The 14,882-nt window shown below is 32.7% G+C and overlaps 1 protein-coding gene across 1 annotated transcript in view; it reads right to left on the minus strand.

The window, feature by feature from the left end:
* Window positions 1-8,839, minus strand: part of LOC123718398 (epidermal growth factor receptor) — a 62,197-nt gene extending 53,358 nt beyond the window's left edge. The window contains exon 1 of the mRNA XM_045674817.1: window positions 8,665-8,839. Coding sequence (XP_045530773.1) covers window positions 8,665-8,731 — 67 coding nt within the window. The 5' untranslated portion in view covers window positions 8,732-8,839. The remainder of the gene's footprint in view (window positions 1-8,664) is intronic.
* Between the last annotated feature and the right edge of the window lie 6,043 nt (window positions 8,840-14,882).

Below are 14,882 nucleotides of genomic sequence, written 5' to 3' on the forward strand. Positions count from 1 at the left end.
GGGAGATTGTAATTATTCTAATGACTTCACATGTTTATTACATTATTTTGTTTGCACTAGTTACTTGTTATTTGAGGCTATTAGGAGTGTCTCTATACATATGGCATAGCGATAAAGGACTGACTAGATATAATTATTGTAACCACTTTGTGATACCAAAAGAAGAAAGTGAAACGGAATTCTATTTTCGAATTCCATAGATTCGCCAATACAATAATTGTTTAAAAACTTTCGGTAAGCGCCAATCACATTAGTGTTTATAGTGCACTGTTACAATGTTATATTAGTCCAAACAATATCACTTATAATAACTTTCTTGAATGTTTACATTTTAAAGGTAAACTAAGGAAAGAATAAACCTTCCTTTCTGCTTGTAAAAATTGCAGATTACGTGACGACCTTAGTGTTATCGTTGCCTTATAATTAATTTTGACCTCATTAAAATTTCAAAGACACAAACTCAGTACAACAGTTTTTTTATGCAGTTTATTAATTCATTGTATTCAGCCTTATGCGCCGATGTTATTATTCTAAATCAAAGAAGATGATCAGCCTTGTAACTCGAAACATTTTTTTAAACAAGAATGAATTTTATTTTAAATTTCTTAATTTTATCAAACCAATAGATGTCACCGATTCATACAAGAGATATCCTCTCCGAGAAGAAATTCATAAAATTGTTGACAAAAAGTTTAAAAACATCGTTAGTTGCGTAACAAAAACATTCAGTCGCCATGTGATTAGTATGAATATGGCAGATATTAATGCGATATCATGGGTTTGAGCCTTGAGGGACGTCACACTTGGTTGCGTTGAGTGCGTCACGGGCTGTCGATCTCCCTTTTTAATCGCCTTTGGGAGACCTCGTTGTTCTTCGGACGTCTTCGAATGATATCTCCTAATTCTTTAGGTGCGCGTGCGCTGAGTCAACTAATTCTCTATCATTATGATTAATGAATGCGATGATATCTTGTTGTTACAACACATCACTCGGCTGACTATTTATATTTTAGCATATAAAGAAGGCGATGCATTATCATGTACAATTGTTTTAAAGCTACTACCGTGCGTAGTATAGTATCAAATTCTTCTGCCACGTAAATGTTGAGGATATTTTCATGACACCACGCATGGAGGATACTCAAAACGTCCTCAGATTCAGAGTCGACATCTAGCTCTGAGTCTTTCCGTATGTCAAAAACGTAATGGATTTGACATACTGGAGTCTATCTTTCTTTGTATTAAATGCTAGTTAATGATATTGATTTCAAATTAAGCAAAGTTCATTTGTGAACTAAGTTAGAAAAAAGACTTTATCAGTTTCATTTGAATTTTATTATCGTTTACACATATAGCGTTCAATTAAGATAAACCAAACAAAGCTCAAAAATCATGATCCAAATTTTTCTTGAACAAGATAGATTTGTAAATACCAGATGTTTCATTTTGCTCGTGCAATTTACAACTTAATGTACACTACATTCCCTTGGTATAATAGCTAAAACTTACCCTGTTGTTTATCTAACTATCCACAAGTGTCAGAATTAAAAAAAAAATATTATTTAAATAAAAAACATTTATATAAAAACGTTACGATCTTTTCTTTGAGTCTTATTAAGAGTAAAGAGGTTACATGACATCATATTGAAATGAATTGTTGTATTAAACCTATCAATGCACAACTAAACTTATATTTAAAATTTAGTACAAATATTTCTATTATATTACGATAAAAACAGTTAGTAAAAATATCAAGGGTGTTATGTAAATCATAAGAACTTAAGATAACTGAGAATACATGACACAGTTTCCACGAAGTGGATACTTGTAAGTTTACCTCGTAAGATGATACCGTTAAGCATTGAACATTCTCCAAGCCGTCTTGTGCCTCATTGAACAAGCACAGTACTTTAAATCCGGCCAAAGGTGAACTTGATCAAGGAAACTACTAAACCAAATGACCTGAACTGTGAAAAGCGACACTTCCCTATGTATAAATTCTTTTAATAAAGGGCCTTTCACTGTTACATTAAATTCAGTTTGATTTAATTTATATAAAGCGATGGAAGTCCAGATTAAGAAATTATGAAACTACATATATATCATCTATTCGAATCGTTCTGAAGATTAAAAACAGATAATGTTAAATACTGTTTATAACTACGTACTCTTAGATAATTTCTAGGCTATTAAAACAGAAAATACTAATCTACGAACGTTATTTATGATATCTCACGCAATTAGCATAGTTGTATCTATTTATTGTTAACCGGACTTAAAGGTATAATTACATAATTGCTTATAACCAATCTGTTACTTTATTGAATATATAGTTAAAATAACTATGTGGCACATTGTGGTAAATTCCAAAAAAAAAAATTCCTTACAGTAAAATACATTGTCTCGCCAATATCGTCGCATTTATCACCTGAAATTTATATCTCTTAATAAAATGACAACAAAACAGACTCGACAAATGTGTTTGTCCGTAAAATGCTCCAAGAATTTAGATACAATAATTCATATAATAACTTTTCAAGTGCTATAAAAGTACTGAGTAGGTTAGAAAAGTTAGCTCCTAAAGTTGATTCCTTAGTACTTACTGCTTACCCTTAATGCTTACAATATATTTTTTTAACTAATTCACAGTTATCGTGCTGAGCTTACCAAACCCGTCGCGTCGTGTCATGACGATATATCATCTCAATCCTGGGACTGTAATTTGTCGTCTAATAGCTCTATACTTATATAATACATTTGTTTAATCATAAGACATTGTTTAATAAAATTGACTGTAATCTTAGACATAACAATTTTATTTTGACGATATGAAATATTATAACTGGATGGACTTTGTTGATGTTAATGTGAATTATTTAAAAAGTTTTATATAGTTATCATAAACAAATTTTACAAGGGTTCAGATAACTTGTGTTGTGTGTGTGTATTTGGTACGACAAATTAAATGTCAAAAAGAACAGACTCACTAATAAACATCAAACACTAATCCTTTGTATTCAAGAAAAAGAAAAATAGGTTCTTATTCATTGTTACCGAACACGTTAACATGTTCGAATACAGTCAAAATACGCATTATACATAAAAGAATAATTTTCAATTTTTAACTAATTTTACGTTTCATAGATTTCTAGCTATCAGATTTTGAAGTATTTCGCTATTTCTATCCTCTTCAAAAAAATCTGAAGGAGCAGAGACTCGTCACTCACTCTCGCTGTGCGTGTTTAAGCCTCCGATATAAGAATTCTACAGCACCTTTTATCCTAGTTAGTGGTAGACAATAACCACAACCAACAATTTATAGAAAATGGATACATGTACTCACAAGCATATGAACTGCTATCTTGCTTATACGAATAAAATTGCCATAGAAATGTATCCAATATTATCCAAGTAACACGCAAGTAGTAAGGGGTACTCTTAATGGCTAATAGCATATTTTATTCATAAATAATATATTATTAGGAATAAAATAATAAGGATATTTCTATGTGTGTGTACGCTTTAATAGTTTAATTGATGTGATCATGTTCAGTGCGCGACCGTATGTTCCTTTGGGTCGACTAAGCTTGATGGAATGTGTTCTTCTATCATTATCATTTTTGAGGAGCGCCTCTGTGATACTTCCAATTTGTCTATTTAGCTTAATATCTACACTGGGTTTAAAAATAATTAAAGATATAATGTGTTGTGTTGTTTAATAAATCGTTGAGTTAATGTTTAATAGTTCGGGGTATAGTTTGATCTTAACAATTTCAGCTTTCAAAATAAAACTAGGATTTCATAAAAGTTTTAATGATGAATGCGAGTGTTAGCAGGATTTAATCTACCACAGGACCGCAGTTTTGATCATAAGGAAAAAGTTTGTAGTATTACCAATATTACACTCATTTATGATAATTTGTAGTTGCCTTTTTAATAATGTTTTGATACGACTAAGCGTTCAACCTTGATATACATGTATGTGTGTGTTTCTGAATAAGATTTTTTTATTATTAATTGCAATTATACCTAAACATTATAAAACACTATTTAGTCTTAAATATAACATCATGTGTGTATAATTTGGACAGTATACAACACGGTTAAGATATACAAAAGGTAGGTAACTAATTAAAAGAAATACAAAGAGCGTTGTTCAACAAGTACTCTTAATTAATTAAGAATACTATAATTCTTGTTCACGGGTAACACAAGGTCGTTGTAACCAGATTGAAATCATCATATAACATTAACCCACTAGATAATATACAATAGTAAAACATGATAAAGATGCTGTTGAGTCGTAATAAAGTTCCAGAATTACCTTCATTGCTCAGTGATGATCTTTAGAAGAAAACAAACTATAACCGCCATATCCCTGTATAAGCTATGGCCTTACAGATCTGAATATATTTTGTCAACAGTTTTCTTTACAGGATATAAGATGGCCAGCCTCTTGATCGACACATCGACTATTGTGCTAATTGAGCATTAAAATTCTGCCAGGGCTTGAAGGGTTTATAATCGTTCGTTTAACCACTAATCTATAGAACTAAATAAATATTTTTTGTCAATGTATTGCTTTGTGACATAAATATTTAGTTTTCAAGGCAATGCTTGTGAACTGTGTTTTATGTTGCATAAGTCCCGGCGCTGTTAAAATTATGTTCGACTTCTTTATGCTCCGTCATCGCCGGATATATAATTTTGTGAACACACGAAAAATTCATCAAAATCGGTCCAGCTAGAAATAGTTTAATTATAAACATAAGCACAGATGATTTTAAATATATGCCTTAATAGAGTCTAGCACAAGGATATTTGTTTACTTATATTATGTTATTTATTTACTTGAGTCGTGAGGAATAAGGAAGCAGAGGTAGGTTAGGCTTATGATATTACCTTGAGAACATTATTTTGACAGCGGTTAGAAATATTCGTAGCCCGAATGTTCAGATTTAGAGCATGGTCATACGTGCTTAATCAGATTAAATTATTGAATAAGATTATTAGATTTTTCTATTCCTTTGAAGAATGAACAGGAAACGGTTTCATGCATATGAGATAAAACATATTAAGTACGGATATATAAGATTAAATATTTTGAACACTAGTATTAATGAGTGGTAAGTAGTTCGCCATAGCATAAATTCGCAATGCGGTTAATTTTTTATATTCATATGCTAATTGTACAAACGAAAACGGTTTGGAATACATAAAAACATTTCAATCAAACTTATTTCGTACATACATACAGACTAAAACTTTAAACCACGATGATGTCTTCTTCTATTAATTATTTTAGATAAACTTCAAATATTTATATATTGTTTCGTTCCGTTAACACTTTTACTTTAAATAGTAAGAAATTCTGAATAAAATTCCATGGCTTATTTAGCTTATAGGTTTCAACTGATAGTTGTAAGAATTAACATCTCTCAATCGTTATACAATTAACTTTGATAAAGATGACGCGTTTAACTCATTGGTACCTAGTAATTGTGAACTAGTGAAATCATCAGCGTGTGGAACACATTTAAGATATAAATCCTTAAATATGCAATAGAAAACCGACCTTAACATTATTATGAAAGAGTTCAATTCAGTTCAAAACCGTGATCATATTATATTAAAGTTTTTGTAAGCAGTGGTATTGTAAAGTACAAACAGCAAAAACACGCTGACTACGAAATGTCGTTCTTTTAATAACTTTTTGCTCGATGTTCTGAAATGGGAAGGTAGTGATTTATAACGAATGTACTTCACATCAAAACTGTAAAATATACTTAAATACAATGGTGCCTACAAATATTGCTGTCAGATGTAAATCTATATTTTGTTCAATTTTAAACGACATTTATTTGGCTATTACTTTTTCAAGGCCGACCGTGTCGCAATTCGTATCAAACAAATAAATATTCTTAGTATTACTTAGTTCAGTTGCTTCGCTCCTTACTACTTTTAATGTCAGATACATTCACCATCACTTTGAGGTTTTCTGGACCATTCGGGATAATTTTTGTAGATAATTAGATACTTTACTGATATGCTTCATCTGATTTATTTTAAGTGTGTTTACTTAAAATAAATCAGATCGAGTCAGTTGTTTCACAACCATATAGGGGTAAGCAAGTAGTTTGTACCCACGGGATACGCTGGGAACACAAAAACTAGCAAACGGTACTCAAGGGATGTTCATTAGGGGTGTCTTTTTTACGGGCTATAGGTACTCGTGTTAGCTTCCGTTTCATTGTAATAGCGGAAGTGGGGTAAGTAAGTACAGGACAATTTTTACAAGTGGAAAGCGTATGAGGAAGTTATGAGATAATATTACAGACAAACGTTTTTATGGACTTTTTGAACCTAAGAATTTGTAATAAAGTAAACTAAAGCCAAAAAGAAGGCTAATGACTTGATAAAAATAGTATGATAAATAATACTGGAAGACTATTGGTAAACATAGAGAAATCTGAAAAGGATTGGAAGAGACCATCACCCAAGAGGGGTCCATGGCGACTAACATATTACAACAAATATAGCAATTAGTAAATACTAACAAGACTACTAAAAACATTTGAAATGGAACTAAGGGATACGGAAATTAAAAAGGCTTTATATTGAGGTATAATTTTAACTGTTTTCTGAACTGATTCGATTCTAAGTTATAAACCTTAATTTTATAGTTCTGCTTGAAGAAAGCTATGTATGATTGACAAAGAAAACAGTGAGAAATTTAAGTATGATAATAAAAATATTCACTCGAATGTGGCGTGGGCTCATTGCTTTATATTTAAGAACAATAAAATATAACCAAATAAATTGGATACATCGTAAATGCGGTAGTGTATAGTTTGGTTTGTAAATCCTATACCTAATCAACTCGGCTACAAACCACGTTCTGGTCAACCGCATTCGCAAATAAGTAATCCTAAATTTATTTTCGTATATCATTACAGCATGCGTTAGTTTTACACAATTCGTAATTGTTATTATAAATGTTTAGTGTAACTCACAAGTAGAAAATACGTAATACTTTTTACACTACATGAAAGTCTGGCAGATTGGTGGTATCTTTAAAGACTGCCATTCTATATAAATACTAAGTCCCAGAGAACCAAATAATGCATTATGGGAATCAAAGATTTTCTTTTATTTCCATAATAGCTACGCATTTAAATAATATATCATAACTAATTTTATAATAAGAGAACATTTTATTAGGATATTTTAAAGTTTGAGAATATTATAAATATTTCAAAGTACAACGGGGACATCAATTATACGTTGAATATGAAACACAGGTTAAGAGCTTAATCTTGACTTAATTGGACATCGAACGGAAGAGAAATCGAGAAAAACAAGTGTCCAAGTAAACGAGTCTAGCATCAGACAGACCTATGATTTCTTAAGAAATCGGAATTCTTTAATTTGAAAGTATATGAGACTTCAATGTTATTCCATTATTATTTTGATTTATATATTTTTGAGTTTCCAGATATTGAGGTATAATTAACTAGTCGGGCCATAAGTTCTGTTACAAATGAAAATCCATTTATTAATATCAATTTTTTGGAAAAAGAAGTCAGTCATAATGTATCAAGATGCAGTCTTGAATCATGCTGTGAAACCTCTCAGCAATACACTTTATAAAAATATACTGTGGATTTCCCATCAGGATTCTGCACCTGGTCACAAGGCACGAACTACCCATGCCTGGCTTGAAGCCAACGTTACGGACTTATAGGAGCTGAAGACTGGCCCTCATCTAGCCTAGACCTCAACCCTTTAGTTTTCCAATTATGGTCAGTTTTAATCGACACGCCGTTATTGAGTCTCTTAAACAATTTGCCTGCTCAAAGACAGTGGCGAATTTTCCTTTGGAAACAAATCTGTAGCCAAATAGATTAAAGGCTTGTATAAAGGCCAATGGCAGCCATTTCGAACAGATATTTTTTTGCCGAGACTTGAATAATATTAAATTACTTCATTAAAAAAATGCATTTTCCTTTGTAACATAACTTATGACTGGACTAGGTATACTAGAGATTTTATATTTTCATATAATTTTGTTTTCTTATTCCGCATCCTTAAAGAATTAACTGTATTCTGTCCAGAGAGCTGTGTTGAATTGCTCCAAATAAAATTATGGTCTTTAGATTAATGTTTTTACAGATGCCACGCCACCCGTAGTTTTCGTTAAAAGCGAATGAGAACAAAGTTTCTGCATATATGACACACATATATATGCAGTTCATCTGGTTAATATTTACTTTTAACCTGATAATATATAATCTTTTACAAGTTCCTGTCTTTTTTTCATCTCTGTTCTACGCTTAGCTAATTGGATATTTCATTCCAAAATATACTGTCTTAAATTCAAGTTACAATTGGTAATTTAGTTCTGCGCATGTTCTTCGCGCACTTAAATTTATCTAGGATTTATCTTTGTTATTTTGTTAAAGTATTAACGTTGTTTCTTTGAAAGGATTGCATTATCCACAAACAGCGTGTTATCTTGAGAAACTTTTCCTTGTAATCTGTTGCTGATAATGTCATAATATACGCTGTTAATGATAAAACAAAAATGACTCGTATTAAGTGTAATCGCAAGAGGCTGTAAATCATTAAGGCTTAAGAACCCAAAAAGATCGAAGGCAGACTTACCTCTCTCTTGGAACTCCGCTTTGCAGCTAACAGCCGCCAGCACTGCCAGAAAGATCACTTTAAACATATTGTCATAGGATAGCACTTAGCAAGGACACATTCTAGCAAAGTGCACAGTCTGTGAAACACCACATAAGTTTTTATCACTTGGCACCGCAACGCGCGTCAGTTTCGCTCGCAAGCACAACTTGTGTGACGATTAAACTCTATGGAGTCCAAGGCGCGTACGCACAGCGTCAGGATCAAAGATTAATTTAATGTACAGAAATGTCTAACGATGGGCGTCTCGTGAGGCGAGTTTTGTGAGTATTCATTAATAATGAATATATATAAAAAAAATACTTTATATTATTTATTTTAATCAATAATTTCTAAAAGCAGACATGATATGTTTAAGTTAATTATCTCAAAAAAGTATCACTGTTATCTTACAATAAATAACTAATCCTAAATATGTTAAAATTTCTTATTTCACGTAACACTATGTCTATACCACTATAATAGTATTAGAACAAAAGAATTAATTGTAGTCCGTGAGAGTGTAGTCCTTCATGGTACATCTGATTTCTATAATCATTGACGGACAGTAGCGGTTTAAGGCTGTATTGTAAACCGGTGCGGTGGCGTTAGCGCAGGTAAGCCTTCAGGTGGGGGAGGGGTATGAAGTACGGCGCGGGGGCAAGGGACGCACTTGCATCTCTGCCGGGATAAAAGAAGGCATTCATTCGCATGGTATACCGGCAATTCCATTACAAAGGATCTCAGGATAATGTCTGCGAAACACGTGGTTACGCCTACAATCTCAAGGGAACTGATTTGAATTTTTACGAACCTTCAGCCGCGCAACACCTATAAAATAAATAAAACCACAGGTAACGATTAAAATATAATGCAAAATATCGCAATAAAACTACAACATTGGTTACCTTTATAATTATAGTATTTTTACCTTTTAAAAATACTTATGAGCCAACGGAGCGACTCCCGTCAGTCCTTCGCTTCTCCCAATTTGGTCCAGACTTAATACTGGCCTACGCAGTATTAGGGTAAAATTAAGATTCAACACTTTAAGTTTTGACATACATGCAGAAAAAATGTTTAATGTTTCAAGAACTTTATTTCCTAAGAACTATATTTACAAAAAAATGTATTTTATTTACATGAGAAACTTAATATGTATATACATACGAGATATACGTCGTCATCAGCTGTTTTTATTATAAGGGATTTAATAAAGGATGTAATAAAGGACGTTTATATATATGCTTAATTTAATTTAATATGTGTCATCACGAGTAGGAACTTTTGATATTGACGCAACAATCTAGTGGCAGTTAATAAATTATTATTACAAATACATGTATTATTTAATATTTTAATAGAAAACAAAAGTTTAATATTAACTACTATAAATATGGTGAATTTCGTTTCACCTAGATATATTAGGTCCTTACATATAAAATTGGCGTTTTGTATGGGAGGAACAAAAAGTCGAATATTTTTAAATATAATATATTTAATTAATCAAAGTATGAACCATTGTTTTCTATGCACTTTTGTCATATGTAGTTCATTGATCCCTTTACTAAAAAAAAACAGTCGGACGGGAATCAATAAAATCTGTGAAGGCGATTTTGACTGTCCCATCAGAGTTAAATGTTTTTCCCTTGCAAGAAGTTGTGCAAATTTCGAAAAAAATGGTAATCTGTTGGAGCAAGGTCCGGGGAGTACGGAGGATGTCTTAGACATTCCAATTGAAGCTCTTCTAATTTGGAAGCCGTCTGTTGTGCAGTGTTTGGTCTAGCGTTGTCGTGAAGTAGCAGTGGCGTGGAGCGATTGACCAGCCTAGGTTGTTTAGCCGCTAACTTTTCCATCATGGTTTGCAATTGCTGACAATAGACATCAGCCGTAATAGTGTGAGATTTGAGAAATCTGCAATGAACAATACCGGCACTAGTTCACCAAACGCTTACAAGTAACTTTTTTGGGGTTAATTTTCGCTTGGGGCAGGATTTGGCTGGCTGGCCAGGATCTGACCATTGCGCTGAGCGCTTCCGATTATCGTAAAGAATCCATTTTTCATCACTGGTAATGATTCGGTTTAAAATACCTTCATCATTGTGCCGGTTTAGTAATGTAACGCAGCAGTCTACGCGCGTTTGCCGGTTTGCTTCAGTCAATTCGTGAGGTACCCACCTTTCAAGCTTTTTAATCTTCCCAATTTGCTTCAAGTGAATTAAAACAGTTTTATCACTAACACCGCAGCCTGCAGCTAACTCGGACGTGGTTTGCGATGGATCCGCTTCCACAGTAGCCTTCATTCTCAACTTCATTATCAACTTGGGTCTCAGGCCGTCCTCGGGGCTTGTTCTGCAGGTCGAAATTTCCAGAATGAAATCGTTGGAACCAAAAACGAACTGTGTTTTCTTTTGCAACATGACCGCCATACACTTCATTCACCCTTCGAGTCGTTTCCGCGGCTCTAGTGCCACGGCGGAACTCGTACTCGTAAATAATGCGATACTTTAAGTTTTCCATTTTGTAAAATGAGTGACGATACAAATACATGAGCAAATAGCTGTACAAATTTGAATTTGGAATTCCTTACCAAAGACAAGAACATCGTGATTAAAGTGGCCAGTACGAAGTACGCCAATTTCATATGTAAGGACCTAATATTTGTATAAAAATTTAATACTGTATACAATATTTTTATTGCGAACCAAAGAGATGTCATACTATATCTATGAAACCCTAAAACCACCTTCAGCTGTCTAAAGGCATCTATAAATACATATATGAGAACTAAATAACCATTTATTTTTCTACGAGTATGACGTCAAATATTTCACAGACAGGAACAATTTTTTACATATTTCAAGATTATTATCAGCCGAATCAGTCCAGTAATTGAGTTGAGATGAGTTTTAGAGTTTTAAAAACAAATGAAGAGCAATTCATTTTTATATATTTATAATATATAGGGTACTATTAAGCCTGTATGTATTTTATTAGAAATTACAATACAATTCGTACTCGAGTCACCGACTAACTTACATAATGAACAAATTAAGATTAATTTAATGCAATATTCTAATTGTAATAAAATTTAGTTGTATTTTTTATCACCATAGAGTTGATGGAGATTAGATACAAGTGCATTACATTCTACAACTTATGTTACAAATAAGCGCCTGTCAATAATTTAAAAGCAAATAGTGCTTTTGCAATTATTGTGTGAAATATAGCGTAAGTAAGCAATAATTACAACAAAAGTTAACTGAACTATCTTATTTACAAAAGCTTGCTACTTATAAATGGTACATTAAAGAAAAATAAAATAAAATTTAATATTACAAGCACGTATATATATACGTATATTATATAACACGAAGAGAAAAATAAATATCGATTTGTAAATTTTAAAAGTGTCAGGGTAGCTGCTATAGATATCCAAACATTGTCAAGAGGATTTATTAATTATTTTGTTTCGTTTTTATACAATTACAATCATTTTTATTTTTTCATTTACTTTAATACATAATATTAGAGAAAATTTAAATTTAATTACGTTTTAATATACAGACAGGTGATTGTGCATCAATTACGTATATTTAATTCATACAAAATGAACATCTTAATTTTTATTTGTTCAGCTGCGCTATAGGGAAATACACGTTCGAAATTTAAAATCAAATTAATAACACGTATTGGACATAACTTTACATCTGCAGTTACTACTCAATTTTATACACTAATATAAATATATAATATAAGTGCATATAAAAGAATTTGTTTATTCCTACTTGATTTTAGAAAGAATTTGAAGGAAACGTGAACGTTTTTACTATGTTTGTATATAAAGTAAATTTATCTAGTTTAATACACAATGTGGCAATAATTTATATTATTTATGTAAAATAATAAGAAAAGAATTCTGCAAATTACTTTTTGTAATACATAGTTTCAAAATATATTTAATTTGTTCGGGAGTGTTCAGAGGAGTTGTTCGGTCTAATACCTGCATCTGAGTCTTATTATCGGACGTCAAGGCAAAATACAAAATACCATCCGTAACACCTCGACGTCCGTTGTTCCACAACTGAGCGTTTTCTAAGGCATTTTTTGCCACCCACCACCACTATGTGGAACCAGCTGCCCACTGAAGTATTTTCGAACCCATTCGACTTAGAGAAAGTCCTTCAAGAAAAGAGCGTACCATGCGTATCTTGAAGGCAAGCAACGCACTTGCGAGCCTTCTGGCTATGTGAGTATCCATGGGCGGCGGTGTCACTTAACATCAGGCAAGCCTCCTGCCTGTTTGTCTCTTACATTAAAAAAACATTCGTACTCGTAATTCGTGTCGTACGAAGATAATACTAAAAGTATGACCTCCCTAGGCAAAGTTGCAGGTAAAAGAAGACATTGCAGCGCCATGCCAACGCCTGTGAAACCTTTTAATCTAGCCACAGTCTTATGCATCGTATAGAAGTGAATGGATCAATTTGACTATGAAAGTTTAGAAAGTTTAGTAAAGACAAATAGACCAGGAGTTTTAAAGATTTAAAAAGGTAAAAGGACACTTGGCTGCCATTTCACGTCTTGGTTATAGAATAATCGACAATGGTTCGGTCAAAGCACCAAGTGATTGTTCAAAAGTGGAACATCCAAGATTAAGTTAGCCATGATGATTGCCAGCCTTAGAAAGATTCCTTTCAGTCGATATCCTAAAAATACGTCTGAATTTAACATCATTCTTCTACCCCATTTGAATCATTTCACATCAACATAACACCTTCATTATTAACATGATTAGAAAGCGCGATTAGGGAGCTCCGTTCAGTTCTCTACCACCACACTCGTGAAAGACCGGAGACGTCTGTTTTGGCACCCTTACGGTTAACTAAACTAACCTAACACATCGTTTATCATCAGCAACAGTTCAGTCCGCAGACGGACGAGATTGAAAATACACAAAAATCTGGTAAACGACTGATTGTTTCGAATGTCAAATTAGATCAAAATCGAAATCATTTGATTTGAGCTTTAGACCGATAAAGAAACTTGATGAGCGACACTAATTTGAATTTAGTCGTTTATAGACTTATTAAATTACGGCACGGATTATATAGAATGTTATTTTTCATAACCTGGAATTCATTAAGAATGAACAATATATCTATTCTTGTTAAACAAAGTTATTAATATCAGCATGAGTCAACTACGTAATATAGAACAAGTGTGAATCGGCGCTTGGCACGATCTTATAATAAGTATCCTCTTCCTTGCCAGGTTTTCTCGGTAATGTTATCCAGGCTCGGACAGCGCGGCATATATCTATTGAGACTTGCCATGTAATTAGGAGATGTTATAGTGCAATAAGTGTGTCCATAGTGTGACAAGTGCACTCTCTATTATGAAATCTCAAGATATTTATCAAAATACTCTGAGGGTCTGGGAATCGAACCCGAGATGAATGAACGTCAAAGTCAGAGGCAGTCAAATATAAATTTATTACTTTTTCTAAAAAATAAACTACAATTTTTGTCATTACATTTATATTAGACACCTTTCAGAAGTCATGAATTGTAAAATCTTGATTTTATATTATCTTAATAGTGCTGTTTTGTCGTTTTTATTGCAGTATTACTCAAATAATTCTAAAAGCACGATGACGTCATCGTAGGTTGTGAGGCCTAGATCGCGCTATCAATGTGTTTGTCCCTGTGGTGACCTCTAAGTACAAATTCAACATGCCGACGGCACCATGGTGAAACTCCCTTTAAGATGGCCAAACATAAACAGTATTACATGTCATACTGTCGTCATTTCTCCACAACCTACTACAAATTAAATAAATATGCGAAATTCTTATAGCATTAGGGTGGTATTAAAAAAAATATAATATAAATGATTTTTGTTTTTCCCTCTTGTCCCAGTTGTAATTTTTATATATTTTAAAAATAATACATTAAAATTAGTCTTAAGATGTACTGTCTGTACCTGTCTTATAACAAAAACATGCAAAATTTAACCACAGACTGTTGAACAAACAGAATTTAAATCAAAGCACTCTATGGGACGTAGTTTTCAGCCTCCATACTCCTCTACAGTTATAACACCTTCATTATTAAGATAATTAGTAAGCGCGGTTAGGGAGCTCCGTTCAGTACTTTACCACCATACTCGTGTTAGACCAGGGGTGCCTGTTCCCATTA

This window comes from Pieris brassicae, chromosome Z, assembly GCF_905147105.1.
Source record: "Pieris brassicae chromosome Z, ilPieBrab1.1, whole genome shotgun sequence".
NCBI classification, from domain to species: domain Eukaryota; kingdom Metazoa; phylum Arthropoda; class Insecta; order Lepidoptera; family Pieridae; genus Pieris; species Pieris brassicae.